Source organism: Phyllopteryx taeniolatus, chromosome 10, assembly GCF_024500385.1.
Source record: "Phyllopteryx taeniolatus isolate TA_2022b chromosome 10, UOR_Ptae_1.2, whole genome shotgun sequence".
NCBI classification, from domain to species: Eukaryota; Metazoa; Chordata; class Actinopteri; order Syngnathiformes; family Syngnathidae; genus Phyllopteryx; species Phyllopteryx taeniolatus.
The window spans coordinates 25,079,971-25,098,349 of NC_084511.1; the positions used below are offsets into that span (position 1 = coordinate 25,079,971).

The 18,379-nt window shown below is 42.1% G+C and overlaps 1 protein-coding gene across 1 annotated transcript in view; it reads left to right on the plus strand.

The window, feature by feature from the left end:
* The first annotated feature begins 3,140 nt into the window (after positions 1–3,140).
* Positions 3,141–18,379, plus strand: part of ankrd50 (ankyrin repeat domain 50) — a 40,479-nt gene continuing 25,240 nt past the window's right edge. Inside the window, exons 1-2 of the mRNA XM_061787361.1 lie at positions 3,141–3,464; positions 6,467–7,433. Of these exons, the coding sequence (XP_061643345.1) occupies positions 6,889–7,433 (545 nt within the window). The 5' untranslated portion in view covers positions 3,141–3,464; positions 6,467–6,888. The remainder of the gene's footprint in view (positions 3,465–6,466; positions 7,434–18,379) is intronic.

Below are 18,379 nucleotides of genomic sequence, written 5' to 3' on the forward strand. Positions count from 1 at the left end.
TCAGACCGACTTTCAGTCACCAAATTGTCACGTGCGCTAGACAGATGGAATTGGAAAACACCAGCGAGCCTTGCGCTTGCACAAAAATCAAGATGTGCAATACGAAAATAGAGCCCCTGCTGTGTAAACCCATCGAGTGTCACTAAACCTTCGCGTGTCCGACACAACACGACATTACACAAAGAAGTTACACAATTGATGACAAACACTCAGGATGTGAACACCTTTGATTCGTGTTGTTGCATTCATCAATTAGGCGCGTGAGAAAAATCTGTCAAGTAAACTAAGAGGGCGTATGAGTTTGACGAAAGGGAAGACGATCTCTGTGGCAGTGCCATTTGTCAAAGAGTCGTAAAAGTGTCCGAACTTCATTGAAAGGATCTCATGTTTTTTTCTGGTGTCACGTTCCGCTTTCAAAATCGGCGAAGGTACTCATTTTCATCTGAATTAGTAAAAGCTTCCCATTTGTCCGGAGGATACCGAGGAGCTTGTCAGATATGACACAAGGAACAAAACAGAAGAAAATTGCAGGATTTTCTGCTTTCGGCAAGGCAGTTTGGTAAGCAAGCGAGGAAACCAAATAGCCTCAGCTCGTGTCACGACTCGTCGGTGACTTAAGAAGAAATACAGTAAATGTCCTAGAGCAGTCTTTCCCATACTTTTTAAGCCACGTGCGGCCTTCATGGCTTGACAGAGATGGCGCATCTCCTCTAACATGCATTATCACGAAAAACTCGCAATTCGGATCAGTCGTAAGTCGAGGTACTGCTGTAACTTTATAAAAAGAAAAATCACAATATAAATGTGTCTTTATATGTCATATGTGTTTTTTATATACTGTACGTCAGAACTTGGGGTGTCAATTACGAGCAGATTTTCACTACATAGGGCAGCGTTCAGTTCTTGTCGTTATACATCCCATCATCATAAGGGCCACCATAACTAAAGTTTTATCGGAAAGTGTAGACCTCAGTCGTGAAGCTTATCGGGCACTGTAGCTGCCAGGTTTCCAAGCACCTTAGCGCCACTCAAAAAGATTGTTTTTTTATTTTTGCGAAAAAGTTGACACACTCACAGATTCTTGAGGCGCAACCAGCGGCATCTCATGATTACGAAAAAACCAGCGCCTGCGGTGGAGTTTAGTGATTACCATTTACCCTCAGCCTCCATTGGTGTGCCCAGCACGCTTTATAAGCCGGTGTCCTTATTGTTTATTATTACTCCATTATCATTGTGGCTGGCGGAATTTTCTAAATATAGTAGTCTTTCTACTATGGGACGCTTTGATTCCTCTGGTACGCAACCCCTCCTAGTTCATCATGCGCTATGTTTGCACACACACCTTTCTCACCAGAATAGTCAATCATATAGTGGGTTTATCAATAGAAATATGACCTAAAGCCTTGTGAACAACTGCAATACTGTATATTCAGGATATACATTTGTATTAAATTACAATAAATAGGGGATAAGGAAGGATTCCTGCCGCAAATAGTGAAGACACGCGATTAATGACGCCCACCCGAAAATTGTTTCGAATTAATCGTTTAAATTGTAAATATACAATCCTAAAACACAAAAAAATACTTTCACGAAAGATTTGAATGAATGTGCTTTGTTCACAGAAGGTGCTCAATGCACTTTAGTGCCTACTATACTTTTGTGCTGGACCAAGTACTGCAGCCACCACGACAAAGACAAATTCGCCGTGATTATGTGAATCGTCCAGATTGTATACACATACGGCGCACAGTGTGAAAAGTCAGAATAATCAGCAATATGCGTCTCTGTGGTGTTCCCACGAGAAGGAATGAGCTCGTAATTCGGCTCGTGCTGACAGACGAGCGGCGGGGCAGCTCGCAGAAAAGCCGCGATTTGCTGAGCGCGCTACGAATTGGCGAGAAAGCGCGAGTTAAAATGCAACCCCCGACTGCTGGAGGATGAGGGAATGTATTTATATGAGCACCACAGGAGAGCACAATTGATTGAAAAAAATAATAACACGTATTTTCAATGCTTCCCTGCGTCTCTGCTGTCCTTGTTCCATGCAGCATGAGTAGTTGCTTAAAAAGATATTTTATTTATTCAGACTCATTTATTAACTGTTTGTTAAGCGATAGGCCTATGTTCGGGGTTTTGTCCGTCTTTATTGAACTTCCTTCGTGCACTGCTACACAGATATGTTGGAACAGGAAGAGGCAATCCCCAAACGGTGACTGTCCAAAATCTCTTGGTATGCTGAAGCATTCAGAGTACCTTTCATTGGATCTCAGAGGCTCATATTTTGGACATTTATAATGTTGTGGGACCAGTTTGGAGATGGCCCTTTCCTGTTCCAACATGACTGTGCATCAGTGCACAAATCAAGGTTCATAAAGACATGGATGAGAAAGTTTGATGTGGATGTGGATTAGAGCGGAGACTGGCAGCCTGGCCTTCTCGTCAGTGTGTAACCTCACCATTCTTCACCTTCTGTAAAAATGAAAAGACTCAATAGACGTTTGGGAACTGAGGACATTAATTCTTGAAGCTTTGTCGGTTGAATTATTTCCCATTCTTGTTTGATGTAAAACTTTAGTTGCTCAACAGTCTGGGGTCTCCGTTGTTGTATTTTGCGCTTTGTAATGGACCACACATTTTCAATAGGAGACAGGGCTGGACTGTTCAGCGGTACAGAAAATGGATGGATGGATGGATGGATGGAAAGTTCATATCATGTAGCCATGACCACCCCCCTCCCCCTGTAACTTTTCCATTCATGTCTGCCATTTTGAAGTACATTTTATTGCTAGCTGCCTAGCTAGCAGTTTTGCTAATTTAGCAATCTTAGCTAGCTTGAAAACGACGAAAGTCATCCAAAACTACATTTGGGAGTATATTTGACAATATCTGTGCATGGTTGACTCTTTCACTTTCACCTAATATAAAAAAAAAATACGTTTGAGACAACTAAATATTGTTTAACCACAATTTTATGCAGTAAAAACAACGCTATGACAGAGTCAGCGCGAGACAGGCTGAGAAGCCTACAACTCCCAGTATGCCCTGCGGCCGGCGTGTGTTTTGCATGCGGCGGAACCGTACAAGAGTGTTTGGGAGGCGGAGAGTCACAGTCGGCTCGCCGGGGGAGCTGTTTCTGTGTGTCTGCGTGTGCGCGTGTGCGCGTGTGCGCGTGTGTGTGCGTTGGCCGGGCAGCAGGAGGAGCCCGCACCGACCGGAAAGAGAGAGAGAGAGCGAGACGAAGACGACGAGAAGAAAAGAGAGGCAGAGCTGCTAAAAAAAAAAAAAAAAAAAAAGGAGAGAGAAAAGCGACCCAATTGAAAGGAAGACTTGAACGCTGCGCGGATGAAGAAACCGGAGCGGCGACGGTCGAATGGCTCCGCGTGAAGTTTGCCTCTTGAAACATGGACAGACGGGGTGTCGACTAGGGACAAAAACACGGCAGAGAGAGACGTCGGCGGGAGGTGAGCAACCGTTTCTGGGTTAAAACAGCAGGGAGGGAAAGAGGGACGTTGTTGGAAGCCTCACATCTGGCTTTGTTGAAGTTCGCACGACGGGTTTCGAACATCTGCACCCTCTCTCTCTCTATATATATATATATATATTTGCCCCCCCCCCCCAAAAAAAACATGAATAAATAATTAATAAAAATAACGAGGTGACGTTTGTATTGGTGGCCATACAAAAGACTTTAGCCTTCTTTAGTCTTCCGCCCACTAAACATTTCTGACCATTGACTCTACAGTGTAGAGGGGTGAGCAACCTCAGGTCCGTGGCCGTTTTGATCCACACCGCAATTGTAGACCAAAATATGTTCACAAATGCTTATTAAGTTTACTCTGATGCGTTATATTTATCCTATAAATTTAGCGCGATCCTTAACGTTGGAATGTTTATAGTTTACATCTAATGTAAGGCAAATGTCAGGTGTCCAGGGGTCCTTAAACATTTTAAATTAGATTTGGATTCAAACGAAAGCGTCGATTCTGAAAAATTGGACACATTTTTCATTAGCATTTAGCATGGTAGCATTTCGGAGAGCGGTGCCATATCGAGTTGTTTCAAGGGATCACGTTTGCAGTTTGTTGCTAGTAAATACATGTAAGATTACAAAATTGCTGTCATTTTCCAGGTAAATTCAGAGTGTCCATGGGTCCGTAAAAGGTCTTAAATTGTTCTCAGCGCATTGAATCGCTCGCAACGGGACAGTTCTGTTTGTCTTGGAAGACTCAATTGTCCTTGAAAGTGACAATTGATCCTTACATCCATCGTTTAAAGTCACTAAAATGCACACAAAAAAAAAAAAAATTCTGTGAAAATTTGATGAATTTGTAATTACAATTTATTGTGTTAGCATAGCCGAATCAGCAGAACCATATTTGACTGTGCCAAGTTTAGGTAGTTTGCTGCTATAGTAAGTATAATGTATGTATAGTAAGTATAATGTATGTAATTTTTTTTTTTAGACCTTTTCAGACATGCAGGGTGTCCACAATTCCTTTAATGCCTTAAATTTGATTATTCCCCAAATAGAAGCCTCTATAATCCTTAAAGGTGACACTTGATTCTTACATCTACTATTCAAAAGTGTTGGAATTCACACACACACAAAAAGTTATCAATTAAATTTAACAAATGTGTTACTAGCATTTAGCATGTTATCATAACATTCTCAAGGGAGAATTATTATTTTTTTTTTTTTAAAGTAGTATGGCCAAAATATTGTACATTTTCTCATAAATAATGTGACATAACAATGAGCCTAAAATGGACTTCCGTGAAGCTGCAGTTCTCTGGAATTCAAACTTGTATTCTTATTTGGCAGAGTAACCATGAATTTGAAAGACATTTTCATTCCTTAACATATACATGTGTGTTGGTTAAGTATACAAACAGGTTTCCCCCATTTTGGACTTAGCAGCTGAGTGCGGATGTGAGCTGTTTGGGATTTAAAGGCGCATAGGAAGGAAGGAAGAAGGGGGATCACAGTGGACGTGGACAAGAGAGGGGTGCTTGCCAAGAATTCAGCGAGTTGCAAGCCAGGCATGGATGTTTGCAGTGGAACAGGAGGGTGGGTGGGGGTATTGTGGGTTGGGGACTGGGGGGGGGGGGGGGGCAGAGACACTAACACCAAGTATTGCACTTAGTCATGTTTAAACTGCTTTGTCGTCTTGTGGTCGTACAACATGCTGGGATCAATGCATTGAACATACAGGTCTCTTGAGTCCAATTCATCTCTCTTAGCGTAGACTGCTACGTACAGTATGTTAGCTTCTTGTGCAACCGTTCGCTAGCTAGCCAGCTTGATAGGACACTCAGCTGAACCTGGTGTCGACCGGGTTTTTGCGAACATCAGACTTTGGCTCTTCTGTGACAGGCGTTGTGTATTTTAGTCTGTCTGTTTGAGCTGTTTGACAAGGAGCACAGTCGTGAGGATGATTGAGCATAGGTTCTGTTAGGTCGAATTTAGCGCTTTTACTTATGTTGGCTTGATAGGATTCTCAGAACTGGTATTGACCATCTTTTTAGGACTGATTCGAATCTTCCATGACAGGTGTCGCACATTTGAATCTGTTTGCACCGTTTTACAAGAGGAAGCGCTGAGTATTGGCGTAGACCTCTATGAGTTTGCCGCGGTATCCACTAGCTAGACAGCTTGATATGACTCTCCGCTGAAGCTGGTAAAACCCAGCTTTTGGGAACAAGCTAAGTGGTTAGCCACCAGTCCCAGTAGTCGGACGGGTGACTGAGCAGAAGTGTTGGTTTGATTGAATAGGATTTTGTGGTGTTATGGATTATATTTTGGTAGATTTCTATTTCCCATTCCTGTTGGCTTAACAGGGCTCTCAGGTTATACCGATTTTTTTTTTGGCGAACAAAATATTTTATTTGGATCTTCTGTGACAGGTGTCATGCAATTGAATTTGACTGGTAGCTTCTCATGTTAGCCACTAGAATAACTAGCCAGCTCAATAGAACTTTCCGCTGGAGCTTGTATTGACTAACGTTTTGCGTATTAAGGACTTTTATTTGGATCTTTTGTGAGTGGTGATGTGCGTTTGAATCAGCCTGTTTTTACTGTTTGACGAAAAGGAGTACTGTGTAAATGTAGACCTGTTTATGTTAGCTTCTTGTGTCAGCCACTGGCATAGACAAGCTTTTTGTGAACAAACAGCAGCAACTTCAATCTTCTGTGACCGCTGCTGTTTGACAGGGAGGAGTACTGGGTAGACTGCTACAGTATGTTAGCTTCCCATGCTAGCCGCTTACTCTTCAGATTTGGATGTTCAGTGACAAAAGAATGATGATATAGACTGCTATGTTTGCTTCTCGTGTTAACCCGTCACCGTCAGTTTCGTCACTTGTGATCAAAAGTCCGTATATCATGTTTAAACACAACGGGAATCAATAAAGTAATGACACTTTTCTGTATTAACAAAACGTGTTTCTGTTTTTTTTTTCCCAGACACATTGGATAAAATGACTGTACGCTGGCTGCTCAGTCAATGTTAAAGTAATGGAAACACTACGTTTGATGACCACTCCCATGCAAATGTGGAAATACACAAGCGGCTCTGATGGCTAATCGTGTCGAGCCTGTCAGCCGATACGGTCAAGAGCGCCATGCTAAAGCGGCGTAAAAATAACAACCAGGAGCGCTCGGTTCACGCAGAGGGAAAACGCTGGAAAAAGTTGGTGGAAAATCTCGGTTTTTCACCTTGTTTTTTGATCCCACACTTTTTTATTATTTTGACCTAGATACTTTGGTAAAGCACTTACATTTTGGCCAATCACATCTAAATGCAACCTACTTTTCTGTGAATAATAATGGATGGAATTCACAGCCTGACATAGTGAGGATGTGAACGGCAGAAGGATGGGAGCCATATGAAGAGAAGGAGGACTAGCTGGAACCAGCAAATCACAATGGCCCACACCAGTTTGCTGCAGGGGAAGCGCTTTTACTGCCGGGAATGGGTCTTCCACAAGATCCAGCATTGCCTACAGGAGAAAAGCAGCAACCTGAGCAGGGTGACCGGCACACCCAGTAAGCAGCCTCCTCTGGGGCCCGGCGGTGGCGTAGCCAACCCATGCAGCCTGACTTCAGGTTCGGTGAAAAGCGGGAACTCATGGGGGTTGTTGCTGGTTGGCGGTCCCGGCAGTGGGAAAACGGCACTGTGCACGGAGCTGCTGTGGCCCACATCCACGCAGGGAGTCCAGCGAAGCCTACACCAGCAGGGCCTTGCCTTCCACTTCTGCCGGGCTGACGACTCGGACACACTGTGCGTCGCCGGTTTCATCCGCGGACTGGTGGCGCAGATCTGCCGCAGTGGGCTGGTGACGGGATACGAGGAGAAGGTGCGCGAGCCGGCTGTGCAGGGCGCACTGCTGCCCGGCGAGTGCGAGAGGAATCCCACCGAGGCGTTCAAAAGGTAACAACGGACATAATACAGGGCGTCCTTGGTTTACGACTGAGTTCCATTCCTTTTATGGTGATGTAATCAAATTTGTGCGTAAGATGGAAGCCAATGTACAGTGAACCCTTTATTTATTGCAGCGGAAAGGATAGGTGGAAATCCTTGATATAGAGGGAGAATACAGTGGTGCCTTGAAATAAATGTTTAATTTGTTCTGTGACCAACCACTCATAACTCAACGCATCTTTCCCCATTGAAATGAATGGAAATCCACCCATTCCCTCCCATAACCCCAAAAATGCACAACGGTACAACATGGTACTACACTGAAGGCGTACAATTAGTTGGTTAAATTGTTGTAGAAAAGGGGGCAAAAACATTGCTTTGACCTCTGTAAAGCCCTTCTCTGGTGCTTCCAGGTGACGTTGGAAATTAGATTTTCCCTTCCCCCTGCCACCTCCTGACCCTGATGCACCCCTCCCCCATTTTTTTTCTTTTTACTGCCACTCACACTCTTTGCACAGCTCATCTCAGCAGCCTCACTGCATGTCATGCCTGCATGGGTTCTCCCCCCCGCCTGGTTTGGCATCCTGGTTGGGACTCACCTATTTCTGAGTCATTTGGGTGGGCCTCTGCTAACACCGGCTGACAACTTGATCACAGTGATTGCAGTGGATCTTGCAATGGATCAGTGCATGAGTTTGCGTACAGCTTGTCTTACTGTTGGTCAGGTGGTGTGCTTGTGCGCGCGCTGAACACCCGCATTTCTTGCCTGGCCATCTGCTGACGCTTGTTGCAACATCAGAAAATCACACGCACGCGCATACACACACACACACAGACACACACATGCAAAGTAGGTCACGGCAAGGTAAACCATTTTTTAAACGCTCACCAGAGTCAACACACCTTTTTTTTACCGCCCCCCACCTGACACCCTCGTTCCCAGGGAAGCACTTGTCATCTGGTCATAATCACGAGGACTCAGTTTACCCACGACTCTGACTTCAGTTTGACCCCCCCAAAAGACAAAAAATAGATTACTGAAGGATCTAAAATAGTCTGAACCCAAGCAGGATGCAATACTTGATGCATGTCGACTGCCTTGGTGCAGGCAGCCTGTTGCCTTTATGGAGCCTGTTTTCTTTCACACTTTAACTAAGGACTAAAGGGTACGTTTACACTAAAACAACCGTTTCAAATAGTTTCATGGCAGACCTGCAATACATGACTGAAAATGCTTTAATACGCATGCTAGGCCAGTAGTAGGTGATGTCCTTTTGTTAAAAAATATAAAAGAAAAACGTTTTTGAATAGTGCCATGCAGTATATGTGGGTTACAATTTCATGTGTAAGTAATGTAACCTCCAATAGGAAAGTGGTGTGGAAAGTGTACACTTTGCTTAAGTAGCAACATTGTTTTGGTTGTACACATTGTTTTGTTTTAACAGTCTACCATTTTCAGCATTGACCCGGAATAAAATGTTCACACTTAGAACCGTTTTAATGTTTGCGTTTTAAGGCCCTGAAATGTACACAAATAGCCAAAACAACACTGTTTGTTTTGCTTTTAGTTAGAATTGTGTTGTGTAAATAGCCCCAGCCAAAAATTCACCTAAACATTTGGGCTCTTCATATGTAATTCATCTAATCAGTGTCACAGTAGCTATCTGGATGTTAGGGTACCGGGACTGTGTATGACGAAAAATATTATACCAATTAGAAGGATAAACAACAGTGCTTCAGGTCCATTGTGTTGTTGTTCTGCTATGATATACAGAAGCTGTGCAGACTCACATTGAACGCGCATTTTCATTCACAGTAGTGTACTCATAAATAACGCGTACGGAAAATGGATGGATGGATGAATATTTTTTTTCTGGCTCTCAAACGCCATTTTCATAAAAGCAAACGACCAAATCATCACTTTTTTCAATTACAAAGAAGCCAAGAATAAGTTTTTGTTTTTGAGCCTAATAGGCACTTTATTGTATAATATTATATTATTATATTGTTATTATATAATAATAACAATAAAATTGTTGTACGGATGTGACTCAGTTGGTCGAGTGGGTCGTCCAGTGGCCGAAGGGTCGACGGTTTGAATCCCGAAAACACACTGGAAACAAAGCATCAGCTTCCACATTTACGCAGATGACACACAGATGTACATTGCCGTGAGACACATAGACAACTGATACCTTTTTAACTATATTTTAGATATTAAGTTATGGTTGGCATTGAATTTCCTACAGCTCAACCAGGACAAAACTGAGATTTTAGTTATCGATCCTGAAGGAAAGCGATAGAAACTTTTACCAACACTACAGGATTTTAAACCCTCACAATGTGTTAAGAACCTGGGTGTCATGTTTTACACCAAGCTTAATTTTATTCTGCACATCAAGAATGTAATCGAAATAGGTTTTGACCATCTTAAAAATATATCCAGAGTCCGCGCGTTTCTCTCTCAGGCTAACACGGACGGATGTGCTGACGCATGCTTTTATCTCCCGTCGTTGAGACTATTGCAATGCCCTCCTTTCTGGTCTTCCCTAAAAGAACATGTCCACTGTACAACTACTTCAGCTGCTAACTCAGCTGCTCGTGCGCTGACGACGACGAGAGAGCGGGAGCGTATTACGACGGTTTTAAGATCACTGCATTGGCTCCCCGTGTGTTTCAGAATCGATTTTTAAGGTTATTTTACTAGGTTTAACGGTCTTGGACTATCATATCTCTCGGGTATGCTCTCATCATATCAACTCTTGCGGGTCCCGAGGTCCTCTGCCACAGGCCTTTTAATTGTTCCGAGATCTGGAACAAAAACCCACAGAGATCCTGCATTCAACCATTATGGCCCGCGCCTCTGGGACAAGCTGCCAGAGGGCATCAGGAACGCAGAGACTATTGATGCTTTTTAAAGGAGGCTCAAGACTCACCTATTTGGTTTAATTTTTAACCAGTTTCTTTCTTTATTTTGCTTTTAACTGATTTCTTTATTATTCATTTAGACAATTATTTATCGAATCATTTGCTTATTCATAGATCTAATTATTTTTATTTGATTTATTTACCTATTTATTTTTGTACCCTATTTTATTACATCTCTTATAGTCCTTCAGTTTTTATCCTGTCCTTTTGTCTTTTTCGTCCAAGTTTTACTCCAGTGTCTCCTCCTGGGAGCCTCGACACTGGGAGGTGTGTCCGGTCTGCCCGAGGGAATCTCATCCTGCAGTTTCCCCAGACTGGGGCAGCTGGGGGTCTCTGTACAATGTGAAGAGTCCCCAAGGTCTACTCCGGTCGCGGTGGTCCCTGTGTTAGCATCCTCTGTGGCTGTGGACTATGGCACCACTAGTATCCACCCCAGTATCCTCAGTGCCTTCCCATGTCTCTATACTAATCGTCAATAGGTGCTGTGTTTTTGTCTGCGCGTGCGGGCATATGTGTTCGCATGGGTTGTGTGTGCATTTATACTGGATGTGAGGGGTGTTTTTAAAAAAACAAACCAAAAAAACCCAATTTATTTTAATGGCTTGTTTTTATCTCTGTGAAGCACTTTGGGTTGCAATTTTTTATGTATGAAAAGTGCTATATAAATAACATTTTATTGATTGATTGAATAATATATGTATATCACAGTGTGATATAACATCTATCATACAATATAACCTGCTGTCACGTATATCGTTTTTTAATTTTTTTTATCTTTTCAATTTCCTTTGCTACTAGTGAGGTAATCCTGTAGTTCCTTTTCCTCCACTTAATAATACTGTGGCGCTGATAAGGCGCACAAGGAAAACAGAGACTTATGGCTTACAGAAGAAGGAGACTTTATTGAGCAATTACCAGGAAGGACACGTTAGTGTACAACGGGACTGACTGGGGGTGGTATTGTACACAACCCACAGCCAGCGTTTCATGAAAACTGACAGTTAAACCACAGATTCAATAAACTACTACAGCGGTACAGACAATGGATGGATGGATGGACTATTCTATCCATCCATCCATTGCCTGTACCGCTTATCCTCACGTGCTAGAGCCTACTTTTCTTAATTTTTTTCTTACTACTTACTTTTTTACTAGGCTTTCTGTGAGGCTAGAGATACAACCCCAATTCCAATGAAGTTGTGACATTGTGTTAAACAAATAAAAACAGAATGCAATGATTTGCAAATCATGTTCAACCTATATTTAATTGAATATATTACAAAGACAAGATATTTAATGTTCAAATTGATAAACTTTATTGTTTTTAGCAAATAATCATTAACTTGGAAATTTATGGCTGCAACACGTTCCAAAAAAGCTGCGACAGGACACTAATTGTTGAAGCTTTGTCAGTGGAATTCTTTCCCATTCTTGCTTGATGTACAGTTTCAGCTGTTCAACAGTCCGGGGTCTCCGTTGTCATTTTTACGCTTCATAATGCGCCACACATTTTTAACGGGAGACAGGTCTGGACTGCAGGCAGGCCAGTCTAGTAGCCACACTCTTTTACTACGAAGCCACGCTGTTGTAACACGTGCAGAATGTTGTTTGGCATTGTCTTGCTGAAATAAGCAGCGGCGTCCATGAAAAAGACGTTGCTTGGATGGCAGCATATGTTTCTCCAAAACCTGTATGTACCTTTCAGCATTAATGGTGCCTTCACAGATGTGTAACTTACCCATGCCATTGGCACTAACACAGCCCCATACCATCACAGGTGCTGGCTTTTGAACTTTGCGTCCATAACAGTCCGGATGCTTCTTTTCCTCATTGGCCAGGAGAACACGACGTCCACAATTTCCAAAAACAATTTGAATGTGGACTCGTCGGACCACAGAACACTTTTCCACTTTTCATCAGTCCATCTTAGATGAGCTCAGGCCCAGAGAAGCCGGCGGCGTTTCTGGGTGTTGTTGATAAATGGCTTTTGCTTTGCATAGTAGAGTTTAAAGTTGCACTTACAGATGTAGCACCAAACTGTTTTGACTGACATTGGTTTTCTGAAGTGTTCCTGAGCCCACGTGGTGATATCCTTTACATATTGATGTCGGTTTTTGAAGCAGTGCCGCCTGAGGGATTGAAGGTCACGGGCATTCAATGTTGGTTCTCGGCCTTGCCGCTTACATGCAGTGATTTCTCCAGATTCTCTGAACCTTTTGATGATATTATGGACCGTAGATGATGAAATCCCTAAATTCCTTGCAATTGTACGTTGAGGAGCATTGTCCTTAAATTGTTTGACTATTTTCTCACGCACTTGAGGTGAACCTCGCCCCATCTTTACTTGTAAATGACTGTGCAATTCAGGGAAGCTCCTTTTATACCCAATCATGGCACCCACCTGTTCCCAATGAGCCTGTTCACCTGTGGGATGTTCCAAACAGGTGTTTGATGAGCGTTCCTCAACTTTCTCAGTCTTTTTTGCCACCTGTCCAAGCTTTTTTGGAACATGTTGCAGCCATAAAATTCAAAGTTAATGATTATTTGCTCAAAACAATAAAGTTTATCAATTTGAACATTAAATATCTTGTCTTTGTAGTGTATTCAATTAAATATAGGTTTAACATGATTTGCAAATCATTGTATTCTGTTTTTATTTATGTTTAACACAACGCCCCAACTTTATTGGACTTGGGGTTGTACACGACTTATATTAATCAGGACCTCACAGTGTTACGTGAAAAGAGTTGCTTTCGCAGTTATGGCACAGCGTTGCTCATTTGAGCCCCCCACCGTTTTCTGGCACCTACAAGCATCCCTTACAATATTATACTATTTTCTGGGCGCTTGAAGCACTTTTGTCTTCGTTAAGCTATTCTCCCGCTCCATATAACCGGATACTACTTTGACAATCACTGGCGAGATCTGAAGTGTTTCATGGGGTTTGTGCACGTAGTATATTCACATAAGCCCGAGTCACATTAGCTTTCACGGCATTAGCATCGTTCTTAATCAACGCGCTAGCTGATTGATCCACTGCTAAGAGTTGTCACAATTTGTTTAGGCCACCTGTTCCTAACGGTTTGTTTTTTTCTGAGTCTGTAACGCCAGAAAACGAAAGCAATTGTGTATTTCATGTTTTTATTCACAGCTCAACACAGAGATACTGTAACATAGCATTCCTCTATTTACTTGTAAAGAGTATCTCTTTCTTCGTCTGTTATTTCTACCTCGTCTCTTATCTACATCCTCCTTTTAAGTGGTGCCCCCTAGTGTACAGACTGAGACACCACAGTCGGTTAACCCAGGGCCTTGACAAACGATGACAAACTTGTGCTCCTAAATCTCTGGTTAAACATACTAGAAGATTGCCAGTTATTTCATGTGATTTTAAGGAAAAATACTCTATTTGGATATTTATTATTTTCAGGGTATAAAATTACCTGGATAGCGATATCAAATTTGGTCCATATCTTCCATATTAGCTCTATTATCAGATGTGAACACAAATTGGGGATCATCATACACTATCTGGCAAGTTTCCCCTGCGTTTCCCTGGTGTCATAGTGGTTTCTGGTTTCAGGGTGCCAGGATTGTTGGTTCTATTTGACGAAAGAATAAAAAATAAATAGATGGGAGTAAAACTTTGCCACTCCAGTGTGACAGGCCTTGGGATAAAGGTTTACAACGAGGTGTGTTTGTTTTGACTGCGCACTTCCTAGACTACTCAGTAAAAACGTATACAGGTTACATCTAGTTAACTGTGTTGTTAAATGCAGATTTATTTTTATTTTATTTTTTTCCTTTTTAGGAGCTTTTAGCTCCCATCAACCCCTGTCCCGTTCCGATTTTCAGCCAGTGAGTGCATGCAAGAGGCCCCTGCCAAATTCTTTGGCCTAGTCGAAGGCAAACAAGTCTGTTTGTTGATAGTAATCGCCAGTCGTGTGTTAATGCAGCAAAACTGGTTTAGACATGGGTTGACGTCCGCGGCGTACAAGCCGATTGCTGCTTTTCTCTCTGTGTATGCCTGTGGGAAGACCAGACTTGAGGCATTTTGAGCGCAGATTTGAACAGTTTGTTTGTCCAGTCTGTAGACATTTGCAATGTACCTGCACATTTCTCTTGTAAATGTCGTACTGTAGCTATGTTTTCTGTTTTTATCTAGGCGGTCAGTTTGATGCTTTGCGTAGCAGGTTTATGCAGTTGCAGTGGTTATTACTCACTGCTGACTCACAAGCCATTAATTACAGAAAGATAGATAAAAAAGGTGTCATAATCACGTTATTTCAAAGGATAAAAACCCGATGAATGATGAGAATGGAGAAAATGTGGTCGCTGTGGCAGGATAATTGCCATTTGATGGTCTATTTACTCATCACTTTGTGTCCAAATGATCAGTTGGTACAAAAAACAGAAAAGAAAATCAAAGTCACATTGTGTAAAAATGTTACGGTACAAAACTAAAATATAATAAATCTCACATTGAGGTAAAAATACTGTTGTACAAGGATCCTTAAAAAGTCTTTAATTTTACTTTCTGAAAGGCCTTAATTATCCTTAAAAAGTACATATAATGCTAAGTCTGCTGTCCGTCTTAAAAATGCCACAGACACATTTGGAAGTCTTTGTGAAGTTTTTGACAAATTTGAATATTTTGCACTTTTGTGTAATGAAGTCATAGCGAAAATTCTTAACAATTGAATATATAATATTGAGCCCATTTCAATCACTGCTAATGGTAATATTTAGTGAATGATGTATTTGATCAAAATTTTAAAATGTCTTGAATGTGGCTTCTTTAAACCCGCAGACACCCCTCTTGTAGAGTATTTAAAAAAACAACAACGTTGTTGTGCAGACGTTTGTTCAGCTGTTGTAGCATTGCGTCGCCGCAAAAGCTTTCAGTTGACACTCTTCCTTTTGAAGTAGTGTACGGACTGATCACATGTAAGAGTGATGAGAGGTTTCTTAAGAAAGACAAAAAGGGCCTTAAGCTAAAGTCCCCCCCCCACAAAAAGAGATGAGATGGATTTTAACTGAAAAAGTTGATAAGCAGCATTGTTTAGGTTGATTGTTTGCACGACAACAGCGTTTCGGAGCCTGAAAATGACTGCTAAAAGTTTTAAGTGTAGGCTTTTTATGAGTGAGACACAACCATGATAGTAAACAACAAAGGCAGATCACAGCTACACAACGCTACTGTGACCCGAGGCGCTGTGCTGCGTCAACAAAGAGCACAATAAATCCACGCTATTTGTGGTAGACAGGAACTGAGCCTTACCATCTGATAAAATTCCGCCCCAAAAGAAATTGCTTACAGATGATTTTCATGTCAAATAATGCACCAGAATTGTGTGCGTGTACTATACGTACAAATGTGCTTAAGACTCTCCGTAACGTCCGCTGACAACCCCGGCTCAACTTGGTTCCTCCTCGACATACAAAGATCTTAGTCTCCCAGTCAAGCTGTAGAATTTCAACAATCCAGCCTTTGACATGAAATGCTACCTTCCCATTAGCTAGGGCTTTGGAACCATCTTGTGACATCTTAAGGCATTACAGAAAGAGCACCCCCAATTGTCGGCGGTTCACTGTGTTCTATAGACTACTGTATTTCTGACGAGTGACCTGGCATGCACATTACATCGTTTGCAGTCATTTTTGCAGCTCTATGTGACCTGGGATGGTCTTAACAAGACAATTATCACTTGTCATAAGATAAAGTGATTTCATTTTATGTTTAGATTGTGTGCCCTCCGATTGGCTGGCGACCAGTCAAGGGTGTATCCCGCATCTCGCCCAAAGTCAGCTGGGATAGGCTCCAGCTCACCTGCGACCCTAATGTTTGTGAGTAATTCAGCAAATTCGGTCATTACGAATCATATTTTTTACCGGAATTTCCTACTGTGCCAGTTCCGTGAATGGCATCCACGTGAAAATCTGACAGATTTTTACACAGACTTCAAATGTGTATTTTGTATATTCGAAACTAACCAATTACAAATAAAGATCTGTTGGTTGCAATGATTACGATGATCGAGCTTGAAATTGAATCCAACTCTCATACTAGTCGCTTCACTGTTTTGACTGGATTCCCACTCATGTTTCTAACGTCCACTCAACCTACAGGCCTCCCAACATGCCTTTTCCTTCAGGACAAAAGAACCGGCTTCAAACGAGGGGTAGGGGAAATTTAACGCAGTCATGTGGGCCCAACGAATTCCAGCACTTTTGTTTTTTTGCTGATGCCACAAAATTGTTAAGCTTAGCAGGTGTGACTTTATCTGGCTCCGGGGTTTGGGACAGTTCAGCTCCTGCTGCAGTCTCCATGATGAATTGAACCTTTTATAACTTTAACTGTGCAAGAAATAAATGCAGCAGTTAGGATTATATACTTCAAGAAAATGTATTTATAAATGTATAGATTTATTTTGTATTTCTGGCAACTACATCAGACACTAACAGGCATCCTTGTTCCAAATGAGCTGTTGATACTGTGTCAATTGACACTTGCTCAGTCGTCTCCAGTAAATAAGATTGAACAGAACAGGGAAGTTTTCAGATCTTGGGTTTGAGACTCTTGAGTGGCAAAAAGCCAGAAATGAGGGAAAAAAACGTCCAACATGTTTCCTCTAGGGCAATTTTGAGGAAATTGGCCATGTCACGTTTTATTGCAGATTATAAACAGAATTCAAAGCTGAGCACGTTTCGTTTTCAGCTGAACCAAACCAGGGCAGCTTTTAATGGCCAGGCGTGGGCGCTTTGTGCATTTCTTTTCCATTTGTGTCATGTGTTTACTCCTTGATTGGGCGGGACTACTTTTTGAGGTTTAAGAGATACTCAAATAAAAGCTGCCCGCGCCTTTCATGTGGTGCACGGCAGCGGAAGATTTCCTGAAAATTAGGGCCACATTTTTGCAAGCTACAAAAAAAGGGTCCCACTTCCATCCACCCCCCTCACTTGTGACGCATCAACTCCAGTGGAGCAGAAGAAGAGAAACGGCGGCAGCAACGGTGCAATGATGACTCAGCACTCTGTGGTGAGCCTCTGTCTCAACATTACTGCCGTATATTGTGTGAGTGTATAAAAAAAATAATGCTCATATATGTAGTGTGAAGCCGAATTCGCTTAGCTCAAATATTGTTTCATGTATGCAAACTAAGACTTATAACAATTCCCTCTGATTACTTTGGTCCTCATAAAGTAGTTGACCTGGACTAAAGCTTGAAGGATAATCCTTACTTGGCAGGAAACTTTACCGGCCATTCCAAAGAGTGTGTTGGGTGTGCGGAGATTCCCGCGCGCCACAGTGTCGACAGAGAAACGGGTGGAGGTAGGGGGTGTTCAGATTTCAGATTCCATTGGCGGCGTTGGATATCTCATCAGGAATGTGCACATAGCTTGGACTGGGAAGAGCTTGAATTATTTGCAGTAGTTATCTGAGGCGTGAGTGCTTGCTAAAGAAGTAGCATCTGTACACGGTTGGAAATCATTAATACATACTGACATATGTCAGATAAATAAACAGACATGGGAGCACTTTGACAGCGTTTTGCATACAACTGCAGTTTGACCTACTTGAGCTTTTTTCCCCCCCTTTCTTTTTTTTCTTTTTTTTTTTTTTTTGGACGTGTCAGTGAGGAGCTAATTTAGAATGGCCACCATCCCGGACACAGCCCTCGATGTCGTCTCCACAGAAATAAAAACAAAAACAATGCAGTCCCTTGTATTTAACAGGTCTCATGACTGACCAATTAAAGACATCGTAAGACTTCTTCTCAGAAGATCACCAGACATTGATAATAGATGTTCAATTTGGTGTTTTTTTTTAGTACGGTCATGTGAAACCAAACCTCCGTGCTTTTCCTTCTTGACCAAAACGACTTGGACCTGACTGGTGGGGGTCGCAGCAGCACATGATTTGGTGGCACCCTGTTTTGGAGGGGTACAGCATGACCATGCATGATGTAGTCTTACGTAATTGGCATATCGTAGCTTCATATGCAATAAAGATAGACTGTGACTCG